A 17,889-nucleotide genomic window follows, 5' to 3' on the forward strand; every position below is an offset into this window, starting at 1 on the left:
GGTGGGTCATAGAGGATCTTGCTGTGATTTATGTCAGAGAGTGTTTTGCCTATGTTCTCCTCTAGGAGTTTTATAGTTTCTGGTCTTACATTTAGATCTTTAATCGATTTTGAGTTTATTTTTGTGTATGGTGTTAGAAAGTGTTCTAGTTTCGTTCTTTTACAAGTGTTTGACCAGTTTTCCCAGCACCACTTGTTAAAGAGGTTGTCTTTTTTCCATTGTATATCCTTGCCTCCTTTGTCAAAGATAAGGTGTCCATAGGTTCGTGGATTTATCTCTGGGCTTTCTATTCTGTTCCATTGATCTATATTTCTGTCTTTGTGCCAGTACCATACTGTCTTGATGACTGTGGCTTTGTAGTAGAGTCTGAAGTCAGGCAGGTTGATTCCCAGCAATCCCACTTCTGGGCATCCACACTGAGGAAACCAGATCTGAAAGAGACACGTGCACCCCATTGTTCATCGCAGCACTGTTTATAATAGCCAGGACATGGAAGCAACCTAGATGCCCATCAGCAGATGAATGGATAAGGAAGCTGTGGTACATATACACCATGGAATATTACTCAGCTGTTAAAAAGAATTCATTTGAATCAGTCCTAATGAAATGGATGAAACTGGAGCCCCTTATACAGAGTGAAGTAAGCCAGAAAGATAAAGAACATTACAGCATACTAACACATATATATAGAATTTAGAAAGATGGTAACGATAACCCTATATGCAAAACAGAAAAAGAGACACAGAAATACAGAACAGACTTTTGAACTCTGTGGGAGAAGGTGAGGGTGGGATGTTTTGAAAGAACAGCATGTATATTATCTATGGTGAAACAGATCACCAGCCCAGGTGGGATGCATGAGACAAGTGCTCCGACCTGGTGCACTGGGAAGACCCAGAGGAATCGGGTGGAGAGGGAGGTGGGAGGGGGGATCGGGATGGGGAATACGTGTAAATCTATGGCTGATTCATATCAATGTATGACAAAACCCACTGAAATGTTGTGAAGTAATTAGCCTCCAACTAATTAAAAAAAAAAAAAAAAAAAAAGAAAAAAAAAATCACCTGATAAGGTAGGTGCTATGATCATCCTTGTTTTAAAAATGAGAAAATTGGCTTCCAGTTGGCTGGGTGCTAAGGGGTCCTGCAGATTGAAGACTTAAATCCAAGGTCATGGCAAAACATCTGAAGTTCATTGCCAGGAAGGTGATGGTACAAGAAAGGAACGTGGAAGGTGCATACAGGACTCTGACCAGAATCCTTACCATGGATGGGCTTATTGAGGACATAAAGCGATGGCGGTATTTCCAGAAGCCTTGCCGTCGGCGACAGAGGGAAAGCTATGAAACCTGCCGGCGGATCTACAACATGGAAATGGCTCGCAAGATCAACTTCTTGATGCGAAAGAATCAGGCAGATCCATGGCAGGGCTGCTGAGGCCTGTGGATAGGAGGCCCAGTATGAAAACCTTTATCCAGTTGTCTGCACCTCTTTTCTTCCTCCAATCCCATTTACTTTTCTTAAAATAAACTCAATCACATATATGCAAGAAGCAATTCCACTAGTCAGCAGTGGATACTCTCTTTTATTAAGTCAAAAGACAAACTGAGTCAAAAAGTAGTCTAGGGATAGAATGTTGGTTGCCAAGGGCTGGTTTGACAGGAGGGGCATGGGAAATTATTGTTTAATGAGTATGAGTTTCAGTTTGGGAAGATGAAAAGGTTTGGAGATGGATGATGGTGGAACTTGCACAGCAATGGGAATGTACTTAATGCCATGGAATTGTACACTTAAATGATCAATTATGGTAAATTTTATGTTTTGTAAAAAAAATAAATAAAAAAAATAAAAATGAGAAAATTGAGGTGCATGAAGGTTAAGTAAACTGCCCAAAGACATACAGACAGTAAGTGGCAGCACTGAGATAAGCACAGGCCATCTGACTCCAGCTTCTGCTCTATTTTCTACATACCACTTCTTCATTCTAGAGATACATGGTTATAGTGTTTCAGAACAAGGAATGGAAAGAGAGGCAGTTTTTATTGACATTTAGTATGTGCCACTTCTTGCACTAAGGCACTGTACATGTGTCATCTCAATTAATCCTTACCTCACTCCAAAGACATATTATTTCTCCTATTTTACTAAAGAAGGGGATGCATGGGCAACGAAGTAGCTGGTTGTGGGCACACAGCTGGCCCCAAGGGTTGTTGTTATTGTTCAGTTGCTCAGTTGTATCCAACTCTTTGCGACCCTGTGAGGCTGTCACGGCTAACGCCATGACAGGCAGCCTAAATTAGGAGTAGGCCTGGTTTCCCGGGGTAACATAATTATCAGGCCACCTGGAGCCAGCCAATCAACATGTGCCTAGCAAGAAAAGGGGAACCTATCAGGGGAAAGCTGAAAGCCCACAAGGATTGGGCCAACAAAAATTGCCTTGCAACTGTGTAACCAATCCGCTTGCGCCAACTACCCGATTGTACCCAATAAATACCCGAGAGAACTGGGGCTCGGGGCCTTTTTGTCCTCACACCCTTGGTGAGGGCGGGAGGCCCTGGCTCGAGTCAGTAATAAATTCCCCTATTGCAAGTTGCATTGTCTCGAGGAGTCTTCTTTCCCGGTCGTGGATTCGGACTACGGGCAGAACATTTGGGGGCTTGTCCGGGATCCCTTGTCCGGGGAAGAACGCTCTTTGGAACAAAGGGGAAAAAGGACAGGTAATAGCACCGGTGCTCAGGCAGGTCTGGAAAGTCCAGTGTAAATCCGAGGCCCTGTTAAAAGGCAGGAAGGTGTCTGGCATGAGGGAAAGCTTTCCATGAGGGAACGGATTGGCCATTCTGGCTGGCGTGAGGCCGAGGCCAGCGAGCATGCTGGAAGGCAGCCGGCTCTGCGGGAAGGAGACCTCCTCTCCTAAGCCTGAATCTGGTGAACGGTGGACACCATTCGGTAAGGTGACCCTTGTTCCAGAGGATAGGGAGATTCAGGGGGTCCCGCCCCTCAGTTCTGTGTTGTTGGCCGATGTGTGTCTGTCTATGTGTTTTTCTATGCCCTTTTGCGTCTGTATAGCTGCCGGAACTGTCTCCTCTCTCGTTGTTCTCTGGTGTGTCGTTGTCTACTTCCTCCTATAAAGCCTTGGAGCCTCATTTCTGTTTCTGAGAGTTTCAGTGAACAGGCAGACAGTTGTCGGGGCAACTGACGAGTCCCAGCCAGGGCTACTCTCTGGCAGATTCTGAAGGCCTCCCTACAAGTCAGCCCCAGTAACGGGAGCCCGAGAGGGTGAAACTCTTTTCTTTTTTCTCGTATTCTAAACCGAGAATCTGGCCAAATAAAAACCTGTCTGTGTGGGCACGGGACAGGCACTTAAGAGCCGATAGGGCGCCTGCCACTGGAAGACTCCCGTGAAAGGATAAGGGGGTCATGGAATGGGCTAGAAACCCTTAGGGTGCCTGCCCCCAACAAGAAAACTTCCGTGCAATGACTAAGGCACTCAAATAGTTCCACGAAGCATACCACAAGGCCAACCTCCTGGCCGCCACCACTCCCGATAGGATTTTTTGGTGGTAATTCTCAGTGACCTTCTTCTGACTCTCGCTATGGGGCAAGGAGAATCTACCCCACTCTCTCTCATGACTGATCATTTCTCGGATGTCAGGGCTAGAGCGTATGATCTGTCGCTACTGGTTACAAAGATTAAACTAATAACCTTTTGCTTTGCAGAGTGGCCCGCCTTCCAAGTTGGATGGCCTCCAGAGGGAACTTTTCAACCTTCTATTATTCGGGCAGTGAAAGAGAAAATTATGGCTCCTGATCCCTGGGGCCACCCGGGCCAAGTCCCATATGTTATGGTCTGGCAAGATCTAGTAGAAGATCCGCCCGAATGGTTAAAACCTTTTGTTCACAAACTTCCTGATTCTCCTAATGTACAGGCCCTGGTTATGAAAACCCCCACTCCCCCAGAGGAAGCCGAGAAGAATAAGGGCCCAAAACCAGTCTTGCAGGAATCCTCGTACCGGAACCTGATTGACTTGGAGACGGAAATTAGGCCCCCGCCATATGCCCCTCCTCCGTTGCAGGTTCCCTTGGGGGGAGGAGCACCCCCCCCCCCCCATTGAATCAGAAGAGATAAGGGAACCCCGACCCCGGAGAAGGAATAGAGGAAATAGGGGTGAGCAGGATCGTGGGGACCCAGAGTTACCTTCATCTACTGTACAGGCACTCCCCATCCGGGTGGGACCAGCTAACCCAGACGGAGAGCGAACCTATCAGTACTGGCCCTTTTCCACGAGTGATCTGTATAATTGGAAAACCCAAAATCCTCCTTTTTCGGAGAAACCCCAAGGCTTCATTGACCTCTTAGATTCCATTTTGTTCACTCATAACCCCACCTGGGATGATTGTCAGCAGCTGTTGCAGGTGCTCTTCACCACGGAAGAACGGGAGCGAATCCTGGCAGAGGCGCGGAAACGGGTCCCGGGGGTCGACGGGAGACCAACCGCCCAGCCTCATCTCGTGGACGAGGGGTTTCCTCTGTTGCGGCCTAACTGGGATTTTGAGCTAGTGGAAGGTAGGGAGTGTCTCCGAGTGTACCGCCAGACTCTAATGGCTGGCCTGCGGGCAGCAGCTAGGAAGCCGACAAATTTGGCGAAGGTAAATTTAGTAAGGCAAGAGCCCACTGAGAGCCCGTCAGCCTTCCTAGAGAGGCTAATGGAAGCCTTTAGGCAATATACACCTATGGACCCCCAGGCTGAGAAATCACGCGCTGCAGTTCTACTAGTGTTTGTGAATCAGGCAGACCTGGATATTAGGAGGAAATTACAAAAGATAGAGGGGTTAGGAAAACAGACAATACAAGACTTACTGAAAGCAGCTGAAAAGGTATTTAATAATAGAGACCCCAAACTGGACTTGGACTGAGCCAATGAAACAGGCTTTCCAGACACTCAGACGGGCCCTACTAGAAGCCCCAGCCCTTGCCCTGCCTAACCCAAATAAGCCATTCCAGCTGTTTGTAGATGAAAAACAAGGAATAGGAAAGGGGGTCTTGACGCAACAATGGGGACCATGGAAGCGGCCGGTGGCATTACCTTTCAAAGCGATTGGACCCGGTGGCCTCTGGGTGGCCCCCTTGCCTCCACATCATTGCAGCCACTGCCCTCCTCGTCCGCGACGCCGACAAGTTGACGTATGGACAGCAACTCTGGGTTTACACCCCCCACGCCATCGAAGGGGTTTTAAAGCAGCCGCCGGGTAAGTGGATCTCCAATGCCCGTTTGACACATTACCAGGCCCTGATGCTTGATGCCCCACGGGTGCGTTTTCAGACCCCTTGCTTCCTGAATCCAGCCACGCTTCTACCTAACCCAGAGAAGGACCGCCCTCTCCATGATTGCAGTGAGATACTGGCTGAGGCCCTGGCGGCTCGAAAAGACTTAACTGATGTGTCGCTAAACAACAGTGAGCTAGTATGGTTCACTGATGGGAGCAGCTATGTAAAAGATGGACAAAAGAAGGCGGGAGCCGCTGTAGTTGATGATTCAGGACAAATAATATGGGCTGAGACACTTCCCCCAAACACATCTGCACAAAAAACAGAATTGATTGCCCTAATACAGGCTCTGGAACAAGCAAAAGGGAAGAAAGTCACCATTTTTACGGACAGCCGATATGCTTTTAGCACTGTCCATATTCAAGGTCCGATATACCAGGAAAGGGGATTTAGAACAGCAGAAGGAAAAGAAGTCAAGAATCTGCCCAAGATCCGCAGGCTCCTGAGAGCTGTTCAACTGCCCCGGGCAGTAGCAATTGTACATGTCCCCGGTCACCAGAAAAGAGAAGACCCTAGGGCACGGGGCAATCGGGCTGCTGATGCGGCCGCTCGAGAAGCGGCCAGCCGGGACTACGCCGCCCCCATATTAACCATGGGACTTCCACCTCCTGGTATGGAGACTCTGCCGCCAGTCCCTGACTATTCCCTCCCTGACCTCGTTTAGATCAACGAGGATACCACCCTCCAGAAGGATGACAAAGATGGATGGTACCGAGATCAAAACAACAACCTGATATTGCCTGCCATCCTGGGTCGTCACCTATGTGAACACCTGCACACAACTACACACGTGGGGGAGAAAAAGACCTTGACACTTCTCCAGACGGCCTGCCTGAGGTTCCCTCGACAAAATGCAACTGTACGACAGATAATCCAGGCTTGCAAAGCGTGCCAGCTGATGAAGACAGGGAAAAGGCAGCACACTGGAACGAGGTACCGAGGATAAGAGCCAGGGCAACACTGGGAGATAGATTTCACTGAGGTGAGACCAGGCAAGTACGGGTATCGCTATCTGTCCGTTCTGGTAGATACCTTCTCGGGGTGGGTAGAAGCCTTCCCCACTAAGGGAGAGACAGCAACAGAGGTTGCTAAAAAGATCTTAGAGGAGATAGTGCCTAGGTACGGGCTGCCAGTGACTGTGGGCTCTGATAACGGACCTGCCTTTGTGAGCCAGATTTTACAAGGGCTGGCCCAAGCTCTGGGGACAAAATGGAAGTTACATTGTGAATATAATCCCCAGAGCTCAGGACAGGTTGAAAAAATGAATCGGACCCTAAAAGAAACTTTGACAAATTTGGCAATAGAGACTGGCGGGAACTGGGTGACCCTCCTTCCCTTCGCGCTCTTTACCCCTTTTGAGATTCTGTATGGAAGACCCCCTCCTGTGTGTCCTATATTCGAGGGAAAATGCCTACCAACCCCTACCTTGGGACAATTCCAACAAACACTGATGACATTAAGTAAGGTGCATAGCCATGTTTGGAAATTGATTCGAGAGATACACGAGGGTCCAAGCAAGGGGACCATCCCCTCACATAATATTGGCCCAGGTGATTGGGTTTGGGTAAAACGACACCAATCTAAAGCATTAGAACCTAGATAGAAAGGCCCTTATGTTGTTCTCCTTACCACTCCTACTGCTGTTAAGGCCGACGGGATCGGGCCCTGGGTTCACTGCAATCACGTGTGGCAAGCTACCCCGGAAGAACAGGAGAAGGCGCAAGCAGAATGGGAGACAAGACCTCACCCGTCAAATCCTTTGAAACTGAAACTCATACGACCAGAGCCCTCTTAACTCTCCTGCTGATAACAGTTTTCATAGGCCCAGGAGCAACCAGCCACAACCCCCATCAGCCAGCTAACCTGACTTGGGTGATCTACAATCCTGAGACTGGAAAAGTGCTTAATTCGAGCTCTAACGTGGCCCCCAAAGAGACATGGTGGCCAGTACTGACCTTTGATTTGTGTGTGCTGGTGGCTGACGGTAATGGGTTTGGTCCCCACCAACTGACCACGGCTCTTTCGGTCTGTTCACCCGTAACTGTGAGCGAAAAGGCCCACAGTACTACGAACAGGTGCCTGTCTATGTCTGCCCGGGGGGAGGAAGAGATTGGAACCAAATTGAAAAATGTGGGGGAGTTGACTCTTTTTATTGCGCCGCTTGGGGTTGCGAAACCACGAGAACAGTCCATTGGCTCACTAACTCCGACAAGGACCTCATTCAGGTAAAGTCACCCCCGAATTCCCAGAAATGTCCAACTAAGGGAGTATCATCCAAACCCGGGCAATGTTTCCCATTACAGATCAAATTCACAGACAAAGAAAAGAAATTTATCAGGTGGGATGTTGGCCGAGCTTGGGGCCTCTGTCTTTACAAGACTGGCTATGACACAAGATTCCGGTTTGAGCTTAAATTAAAACTGGGACCACTCTATTTGGCACCCAAAGTATCCTTAGGACCAAACCAGGTGATAGCCCCGAAGCCCACCCCCCAGGGAACAACCCCAAAGCCTCCCTCCCAGAACCAAAGTCAGGCTAATAGATTGACTCCATGCACCGTGGGACCCCCCCCCCCCCCCCCCCAGGGTTGACATGTCCCCACCAACAGACCCCCTTATGAAAATGATCTCCTCAGCTTATCTCACCCTAAATGCCTCTCGTCCGGACTTAACAAATGGTTGCTGGCTTTGCTATAATATTAGGCCTCCCTATTATGAGGCGGTTGCCTTTTCTTCAAGATTCAATGTGAACTGACCTTTGGTCCATGCATTTTAAACCATCTGGTCTCATTTATTAGGGAGCGCCTAAATACCATCCAAATTATGGTATTGAGACAACAATATCAGCCAATTTCACAGGGTGAAGAGAAAGATTCCTCTACAAAAGTACAAAGACAAGGGGGAAATGTGAGGCTGTCACGGCTAACGCCATGACAGGCAGCCTAAATTAGGAGTAGGCCTGGTTTCCCGGGGTAACATAATTATCAGGCCACCTGGAGCCAGCCAATCAACATGTGCCTAGCAAGAAAAGGGGAACCTATCAGGGGAAAGCTGAAAGCCCACAAGGATTGGGCCAACAAAAATTGCCTTGCAACTGTGTAACCAATCCGCTTGCGCCAACTACCCGATTGTACCCAATAAATACCCGAGAGAACTGGGGCTCGGGGCCTTTTTGTCCTCACACCCTTGGTGAGGGCGGGAGGCCCTGGCTCGAGTCAGTAATAAATTCCCCTATTGCAAGTTGCATTGTCTCGAGGAGTCTTCTTTCCCGGTCGTGGATTCGGACTACGGGCAGAACAACCCCATGGAGAGAAGCACATCAGGCTTCCCTGGTCCAAAGGGTAATCAGATTAAAACCAAATTCCATCTTTCCTCCAGAGGCCAAGTATTTCCGTTGCATATGTGAACTAGAGGGGGGTGAGAATGTGCCACATGTGAGCAGCAAGAGCCTAAGAAAACTTTCCTAAACATGAAAAAGCACAGCAGTCCATGTGACACAGCTGGGCACAGCTGGAAGATAGCATTTAGGCAGTCTTTGTGGCCAACGTGCTATTGATTCATGCATTTGAGAACAAAGGGTCTGGGCTGATCATCTGTGTTTATGTGCAAAGAATCTGAGCAAGTAGCAGGCGTGGCAAGCACCAGCTACTGAATGCATCACAAAGTACCTGCCCCTTTTGCACAGTACCGCAATGGACTGCCCACTCACAATGACCTCTTTAGCCTAAGCCAGCATCCAGGAGGTAAATGCCACCTGCAGAGTTATCTTTGGATGACCTTGGGGGGAGGAACCCACTTTCTGCGGTTTTGGAAAATCTGGATGCTCTGTTCCCTTATCTGCTTCCCTTCAGGATGGGATCGGAATGGGCAGGAAAAGGTGAGAGAGAGATAGAAAGAGAGAAAGAGAGAGAGAGAGAGGAGAGAGAGAGAGAGAGGTGCTTTTCATTGGGACACACAGCTCCTGAGATTTAGGACCAGTATTTCTGCAACCTCCCTGTGTGTCAGAATCACCCAGGAGGGAGTGCAAAAACTGAGATGTTCAATGACTTTGTAAAGTTAAATCTTATTTAAACTGAGTCTGTGGGACCCACTTCCAGAGTTTCTGAATCACTAGGTCTCAGATCACCATGCATTTGCATTTCTACCTAGTCCTCAGGTGGTGCAATGCAGCTGGTTCAGGGAGCGCATGTGACCTCCTCAGGATGGACAGCCACATCTTCTCTTTTTTTAACCTCCATACTTGTGCTGAACACACTGGGTGCCTCAGTTGAAGTCCTGGCAAGAACCATCTCAGAGGGTTCAAACAAGACTCTGACAAAGGGGCTGCTTCCAGGGGTGTTGGCAGGACGTTAAAGGGGCACACAGGGAAGCAGAGGTGTCTGGAGGCCCCACAGCAGGAGCGGTGACCACCTTAGGGCTTCAGAAATCCACCCTCAGTGGATTCAGAAGGCAGGGGACAGTGTTTCCAAGGCTTGGTGAGGGCTGTCTGGGGGAGCTAGGGCCAGGGAGGGACATGCCAGAAATGCAGCAGGAGCGACCTTGGCACCTTTGCTCTCTAGCTGCCTTCTGGACTGCCCCATTGACTGGCTCCTGCTGGGTGCCAGGAAGCAGTGCATTCGTGCTAAGTCGCCTCAGTCATGTCTGACTCTTTGCGATCTCATGGACTGTAGCTGGCCAGCCTCCTTTGGATTTCCCAGTCAAGAATAGTGGAGTGGATTGCCAAGTCCTCCTCCAGGGGATCTTTCTCATCCAGGGATCTAACTCCTCTCTCTTATGTCTCCTGCATTGGCAGATGGGCTCTTTACCACTAGTGCCACCTGGGAAGCCCCTGCCAGGAAGCAGTGGGTGGAGTCATTTCCATGGGCCCCAGGGCACAGAACAGAGCAGAACATGGATCTGGGGTGGGTGGAAGGCGAATGGAGAATGACCAACACACTGGACAAGATCCCACTCCTCTTCCTCATGATGCCCCATCTCTTGTCTATCTTTGCTTCTTCTAGGAGATTACTAGATGCCCACTGGCCCAAGAAAACAGAGGCACAGCTTCATGCCTGTAGCCATCCTCAGCTCCCACTCAGTAACTTGGGGCCCTGGACTCTGCCTCAGCAGTGCCTTGGGGACCACTGGACTACCGGATAGGCTGTAGGCAGAGCTGTGTCTCCCTCCCAGCACTCACCCTCCTAACACACCACTCCCCGCCGATCCCAGTTTCAGATAGGATGGCAATATTTCCACTGGCCTGTTCTGGCTTGCACATGGTCAGGGCAGATTGGAAAAAGGCTCGCTGCTTCTGCACAGTCTTCACAGGGCTCTGATAGGAGTTGGGAGGATAGTGGGGGGTGTTTGGCAGGCGGGGGAGTCAGTGGTGAGGAAGAGAGTTTCAAGTTATTTCCAAACCAAACCGTGAGGAACACACAGTGCTTGGCGTCAGCTCAGAAAGACCTCCCTTTCCATCTATGGAACAATGAAGATGACAACTCAATCCTTTGGAAAGAAAAGAGAGAGAGGGGAAAACAAGAGGCAGAGGAGAGCTGTTTAGAGGCGAGAACTGCCAGGCCGGGGGCCCGTGTTGCAGCTGGCCCCTGCGGGCATGAGTTTGTGTCTCAATTTCCCTTTCTGTGGCTGTCAGGATAATTTTCTGAGCTATATAGCGAGCTCTCTGTGTCAGATAACTCCTCCGTGGTAAGATAATCTGAGATCATATTTAGGGAAACTATTTGGGCTCGTCGGCCGTTTTATACCTTGACATGGAAGCTGGTGGGTGGCGGACAAGATTGGAGGCTCTCACACTCTCAGGACAAGGAGGCTCGGATTTCTCTGGGAGCAGTGAGGGGACTCCAGAAGGGCCTCCTGGGCAAAAGGTGGCCTGGTAAAGCGGTCTAGTCCCTCCAAGGATGGATGAAAAGAGTCTCTTCTCAGCTAAGCTTCTAGTTCCTTTTCTCCTTGAGATAAAAACAAAACAAAGGAAACTGAACTCAGAATCTATTAAGGGGTCCCAAGCCTTGAAAAGGGGGCTGTTTGTGAATTAGGAACAGAAAGCTCTGGCTGGAGATGGAGAAATGGGTTCCCCGCGGATGGACGGACTTCCCTGCGTGGGTCTTCATTCTCTTAGTGTCCTGGGTGGAGACCTCGTCCTTCCCCATCTTACTACATGAACACAAACTCTGTCCTTGAATTCACCCCTTGCCCATTTTGAGCCCTATTCCCTGAACAAACAGAGTCTTTGTTCTGTCTCCTTTGACTCAGATGACACAGAAATGATTGGGATGCAGACAAGCTTCTGCCATGTGCTTAAGATGTTGGTGTATTTGGAAGAGGACAGATGGCTTCTTTGACTGGGTCCTGTTGAAGAGGAGATGCTGGGGTGGGAGGAAGCCAGGCAGCCTGATGTGGAGGGAGGGACAGATTTCTTTCCCCAATTAGGGTGACTGCTGGGCCTCACCCCAATGAGTGTTACATTTCCCAGTAACAGCCATTCTACAACCCCCATGGCATCCCAGAGGTGGAAGGAACCTAAATGTGTCATCTGATCATCTGACCTGGGATGCCTGGGGGCTGCTGGATAGCAGTTCATGCAATCTGGGGTTCAGTCCACCTTCTGCCACTGTCCAACTTGAGGGAGCTGCTAAATTCCAAGAAGGGGTCTGGCTAGGTGAACTTGGAGATCCTGATGTTCCAGCTTTGGTAGTCTGTGATGCTATAGCCTCTGAATGTTTCTTGTATTCAGAGATCTTTCTAGAAGTCACAACTGTGCTTTAAAGAGGACAATAGAAAATTGAGAATCCACCTTTGGGAAATACATCTTCCCAACATCACTTTGGTAATTACAGAAGCTGGGTGCAGGCCAGCACTGTGATTTTTGGAGAAGCTCAACTGTTAGTGAGTTGGGGCCCTTTCCTGGCCCTTGAGCCTGGGGTACCATGGCTAACATTTCTATCCGGATACCACATCTTCTCCTGGCAGCTTCCACACCTATAATAGTCTCAGGCATGGGTCTGATCCAGAGCTAAGGGGTTATCTCTAGTCTTCCAAGATGGCTACAGTTCAGTTCAGTTCAGTCACTCAGTTGTGTCTGACTCTTTGCGACCCCATGGACTGCAGCACATCAGGCCTCCCTGTCCCTCACCAACTCCTGGAGTTTACTCAAACTTATGTCCATTGAGTCGATGCTGTTTATTCCTTCTGCTCAGATCCAGGTCAGATGCTCAGATCAGAGCAGTGGTAGAGAACATGGCAGGCGTGGGGTGGGTCAAGGTTGGTAGCAGAGACTCAGAGGATAGTAGGGTCCTGAAGCCCTGCCCTTGAAGGCTTGCATATCCAGGGCCCAACCTCTGTGACCTAGGGCTACTCACTTCATTTCCCCAAACTGTTTCCTCATCTGAGAAATGTGTACCCCCACTGAGCCTTTGGTGGTAGCGAACAGGAAGCATTGAAAACATTTATGTAAAGCATTTCTCTGATGTCCCAGCTCAAGTTAGATATTCAATTCCTGAATTTCTTCTCTTTGTAATTTGCCGTTTAAATCTCTGGGAATAAAGTGAAGGGAGAGAGAGCGTCATTTTGGAGAGAAGCAAGGCAAGGCGTGCTTTGGAAGTGACTGTGACATACAGCGATTTTAGTATATGTGCTGGCGAAGCGAGCACAGTGTGACATACACCGAAAGGTGACTCATAGGGAGGTACTTTGTGTCCTTCGGAAAAGAGAGCAGGTGTGACTGCCACAGAGGGAAAATAATTTTGGGTAACCACAAGCACACAGAGCTCAGGGAATGGGAGGCTGGTGGCAAAGATGATCTTTCCTAAGGAGTGGTCTTTCAGCTGATGGCTTGTCCGTGCTGGTTGAGCATCCAGGTTTTCCTTCTTCACTTGCCCTTCCTGCTGCCCTTCCGCATGGGCAGGTCTTCTCTCCATCTCTCTCGGCTCCCCTCTTGACTTCTTCCAACCAGAGGAGCCCTTTGGTCCTCCGTAGAAGCGGGCTCTGCTCCTTCAGTTCTGAGCACAGCCTTGATCACATCCAGACCTTTCCTTTGCTAATACTGCTGCAGAAAATTACCTCAGAGAATTATTATACCAAAGGAATCTCTTCCCAGACAGGTCAGGAGGGACAGTTGGAATGAGGGGCCCACCGATGATATTCTATATATTGAAAGATGCTCAATAACCTTTTATGAGTCTCTATGGACTCATATCATCAAGTGCTGGAGATCTGAAGGCCAGATATCAAGTCTATTCTGATAACCAAAAAAAAAAAAAAAAAAAAAGACTCCCTTTTAAGCAGATAGCCTATCAGGATCAGGGGGATGGGGAGAGAAGCCCTCAGGGCATTTTCCTTTATTTTTAATTTTAGTTATTTATGTATGTACTTTTTCCTTCAGGGCTCCACACCTCACTTAAGACAGGGCGAGTGCAGTGGGAGCCCAGTGAGAGGGCGGCTAGACCACTCAGGTCACCCCCACCCCCCAAGCCCCCGTGTTCCTGGACCTCTGCACACGTGGGCCCAGACCCAGATTCACAGCAGGGCCTCACCCGTGTTCTGCAGAGACCCGCCTTTGTTCCGGTGCCCACTCCCAGCTTTCTCTGAGAACAAAGAGGAAGTCCAGTGACAAATGTCCTCTTGCAAAGTAATTAAGCTCACGGCATGGGGGCCAGTGCTCGCGGGGGAGGGTTGGAGTCCCCCATGGGTCTGCCCCGAGGGACCTGCTCTTTCTCACGTCCTTCCATCCCCTCGTGGAGGTGGCGCTCCCACACATGATGGTCCAAGTGATGACGCTGTGGGCACAGGGGCCTCAGGATGTGTCCGGACCCTGCTGGCACCGTGCCCTGGTCATTGGGGGGGCTGAAGGCTCAGCCACACGTGGCCGTGGAGGGCGCTTGAGGGAGGGCTTTGTTCGCTCAGAATCTATGAATCAGCTCATGAAAGAGAAGGTTGGATTGCCAAGGGCACGTACTGGGGGAGGAGGAAAAGAGGCATTGGCTAGGCTTTATGTAGTGGACAGGGGCCAAAAGTTCTCTTTCTTTACTGAAGGAAGCAACAGAGACTGAAATAAAAAGAATTTAAGTTAGAAGTGAGCTCTAGGATGTTTCAGCACCAGAAACAAAGAGGAATGGGCTGGCTTTCTTTCCTGTGGGTATTTTTCTGAAATGAAGAGGACGTATATTTGAGACTCTTAGCTGAAGGCAGGGAAAGGAACTCCCTGGCTGTGCATGATACTTACCAGAAGTGACAGATCTGAGATGGCCCAGCGAGCAGGAACGTGGCAGCTTCTAGGATCTCTGTGATGAGCTAGCAGTATTTCAGAGATGTTTTCTCCAGAGGGCACAACCTGATCCCACAGAGAGGTTAGCAGGAGGAAGGCTTTCGCTGACTAGGAGGAGGAACATTTTTACCGTCAAAGCCTGTCTAACAGTGGAGGGAACTATTTTATTAAGGCAGTAAACTTAATAAAAAAAGCTTTTAGGGAGTATGTAAATCAAAGGTTCAAATCTGGAATCCTTTGGAAGGATTTGCTGCATTGAAAGGGTGGAATTGATGCTCTTTCAGGCTCCCTTAAGTGCTCAGATACTGTTTCTTATTCTTCTGTTTTTCCTTAAAAGTTAACAGATTTAGAACTGCAATTTCTTTTGGTGGAAAGATGGCTCCTTCAGGCCAGAGTTTGTTCATTAATTTAATAACATGTCCTCAGAATATCTATGCACCAGGCCTGGAGATATAAAAATGAAAAAGACACAATGACTCTGTATTTGGGGAGTTTATTGTATCTTAGGGAGGCAGACATGGACACAGATCGATTGCAAGTTTATATGGCGAGGGCTAAACAAAAATACCAAGAAAGAGCTGTGGACATGCAGAGGAGGGTATAAAGAGCTGCTCTCCCTGGGGAAAGTGGGGAAGAGGCAACATTTCAGCTGGTAGCTAGCTCCCAATCCAATTCCAATCCAGTTCAGGTAGACTTACTGAGTGTCTGCCTTGTGTAGGGCAAAGGGATTGGATATATCAGGCATTCTTGAAAGAGCTTTACAGATGCAAGTTCTTTGCGCTCTTGGAGTTGTGTGCCTTGGGATAGGGGATACGTGGATGAACAAAACCTGGTCCTTAAGGAGTTTCCAGTCTTCCAGCAGCATCCCTTTTCCAGGATGTGTGTCTCTGGTTGTAGTGTAGAAGCTGTATTGGAGAGTGTGGTTGAATAGGGTGGCCACTTGGAAGAAGTGTCAGAGGGTGATGGTAGAGAATTCATTTCAATGGCTGACCTGTCTTTTCTTGAGGTAGAAGTGGTATCTGATATGTAGCTGTCCAAAGCAATGACATCCTGGACACAGAGGACAAGACCCACTCTGTTGGGTCCTCATTTTCCCAGTTTGCAACCTTGGGTGAGGTTCATTGAATGCCAACAGGAGGCAGGATGTGTTTTATGGTTCGTTTCTTGTTTGCGTGTGGGAAAATAGGGAGGGCAAGGCTGCTGGGGGGAGGGAGACAGAGGTCTTCTCTTTTGTTCATTCTGTGTTATTGGTACCATTAAGATGACCGAAGAACTGCAGGCAGCTCCAGGATCCAGTCATGAGGCAAAACACTGGTGTGGTTTCTAACAGAGGTCATTTAACCCAAAGAATTATTAGGCTCCATTGGACTGTCGAGGAGATGTCAGACCAAGAAAGTTGCCAGACGAAGTCAAGTTGACTTCTGAATTAATGCGATAGCAGCGGTTGAAACAAATACCAACTAGAAAATGTATTATCCCTTAAATATAACTCCTTCTAGCTCTCACAAGCCCAATATGGGCATTTCTGTCACTGGGTAACTTTCTTCTGGGCAATAGTTGGGACCAAGTTCCTTCCATTTATGATTCTGTAACTTCCGTACCTGATTTCCAAGTTGGCATCTTTATTTGTGTCAAGTCAGCAAAAGAAGAAAAATCATGTGTCCACATTCTATTAGCTAGAACTCAGGTGGACACATCTCATTGCAAGCCTGAGGACTGTAGCCCAGCTGTGTGCCCAGGAAGAAGAGAAAAAGAAGTAAAGAGCCAATTTCAGCCACAGGTTCAGCAGGTCCTAAATAGGTTAGCCTTTCAGCAGTCCTTTCCTGTGAATACTGGCTGAGCTTAGCTCACTCCACAGGTGTGTGCAAGGAAATCGAACCAGAGAAGGTGAGAAAGAGGGAAGAAATGTCCTAAGGAATCATAATTTGTTTTTCACTTCAGTCAAACAAAGCCTTGTGTCCCCAGGGCTACTTTTCTTTTCAAGAAGGAAAAAGAGCAACAGAACTCAAAAGAGTATGTAGGTTGCAAATGTGTTTCTCCCATTTTTGCTTGTCCTTTGACTTTGTTGATGGTGTCTTTGGAAACAAATGTTTTATATTTTAATATTGTAAAGTTTATTAATTTTTTGTTATGTATTTCCCCTTCCCTATTCCAAAGTCATAAACACATTCTGCCATATTTTCTTCCACTACTTTCATGTGCAGATTGTTAAGGGTTTTAAATCCATCTGGATTTCATTTTTGTGAATGACATGGCATAGAAATCTGATTTCATTTATTTATTTTAAACCAGATGACTGGTTAATTGTCTATCCTTTTCCAGTTATTTGAGATGATGCTTTTATCGTATCTTAATTCCTTCATATATGTGATGTATTAGTTTCATATTGCTCTTATAACAAATTACACAGATCTAGTGGCTTAAAGAAACACAAATTTATTGTCTTACAGTTCTAGAGATCAGAGTCTGCAATGGTTTTATGGAATGACAGGGCTGCATTTTGGAGGAGGCTCTAGGGGCGAGTCTGTTTCCTTGCTCTTCCCAGCTGCCCACATTCCTTGGTTCATGGCCCCTTTCTATTTTAGAGTCAGTAATGGCCAATAAGGTCTTTCTCACATTACATCACTCTGAAGTTGACTCTCATGACCTCTTTCACTTAGAGGGACACTTGTGATTACACTGGGCCTACCTAGATAATCCTGGATAATCTCCTCAACTTGTTCAAGGTCAGTTTATTAATTCCATCTGCAACTTTAATTCCTGGATGTATTATAGGCTGATTCCTGTCTCCCCATAATTTATGTATTGGAGCTCTAACCCCTAATACCTTGAAAGGGGTCTGTGTCTGGAAAAAGTGTCTTTGCAGGGATAATTAAGGTTAAACGAAGTCATATGAATGGATCCTAATACAGTCTGATCAGTGTCTTTATAAGAAGAGGAAATTTGGACATACAAAGCGACACCAGGGATGCATGAGTACAGAGGAACAGACAAAGTGAAGAGGCATTAATAGTTTGGCCATCTGCACACAGAGGAGAGAGGCCTGAAAACCAACTCTGCTGGCACCTTGATCTTGACCTTTTAGCGTCTAGAACTATAAGAAGGTAAGTTTCTGTTGTCTAAACCACCCAGTCTGGAGTGCTTTGTTATGGCAGCCCCTGCAAACTAATACACCATCTAATGTAACAGACATCTAATGTATTCACAGACTCCACCAGGGATTAAAATATGGGTGGGGGCTTCTTTGGAAGACCATTATTCTGCCTACCATGCGTTAGTTGATTTGTAGTTGTTCTATCCTGTTGCATT

At 48.0% G+C, this 17,889-nt stretch overlaps 1 protein-coding gene across 1 annotated transcript; it reads left to right on the forward strand.

Moving 5' to 3' along the window:
* Positions 1-1,120: 1,120 nt before the first annotated feature.
* Positions 1,121-1,819, forward strand: LOC133060438 (small ribosomal subunit protein bS21m-like). The gene has a single exon (XM_061147919.1). It carries the CDS (start codon positions 1,173-1,175, stop codon positions 1,434-1,436), a length of 264 nt encoding a protein of 87 aa, XP_061003902.1. The 5' UTR covers positions 1,121-1,172; the 3' UTR covers positions 1,437-1,819.
* Positions 1,820-17,889: the final 16,070 nt, after the last annotated feature.

This window comes from Dama dama, chromosome 8, assembly GCF_033118175.1.
Source record: "Dama dama isolate Ldn47 chromosome 8, ASM3311817v1, whole genome shotgun sequence".
NCBI classification, from domain to species: Eukaryota; Metazoa; Chordata; class Mammalia; order Artiodactyla; family Cervidae; genus Dama; species Dama dama.

Excerpts from the sequence above, each read along its gene's own strand:
- LOC133060438 (XM_061147919.1), top strand. The coding sequence starts at position 1,173 with ATGGCAAAACATCTGAAGTTCATTGCCAGGAAGGTGATGGTACAAGAA.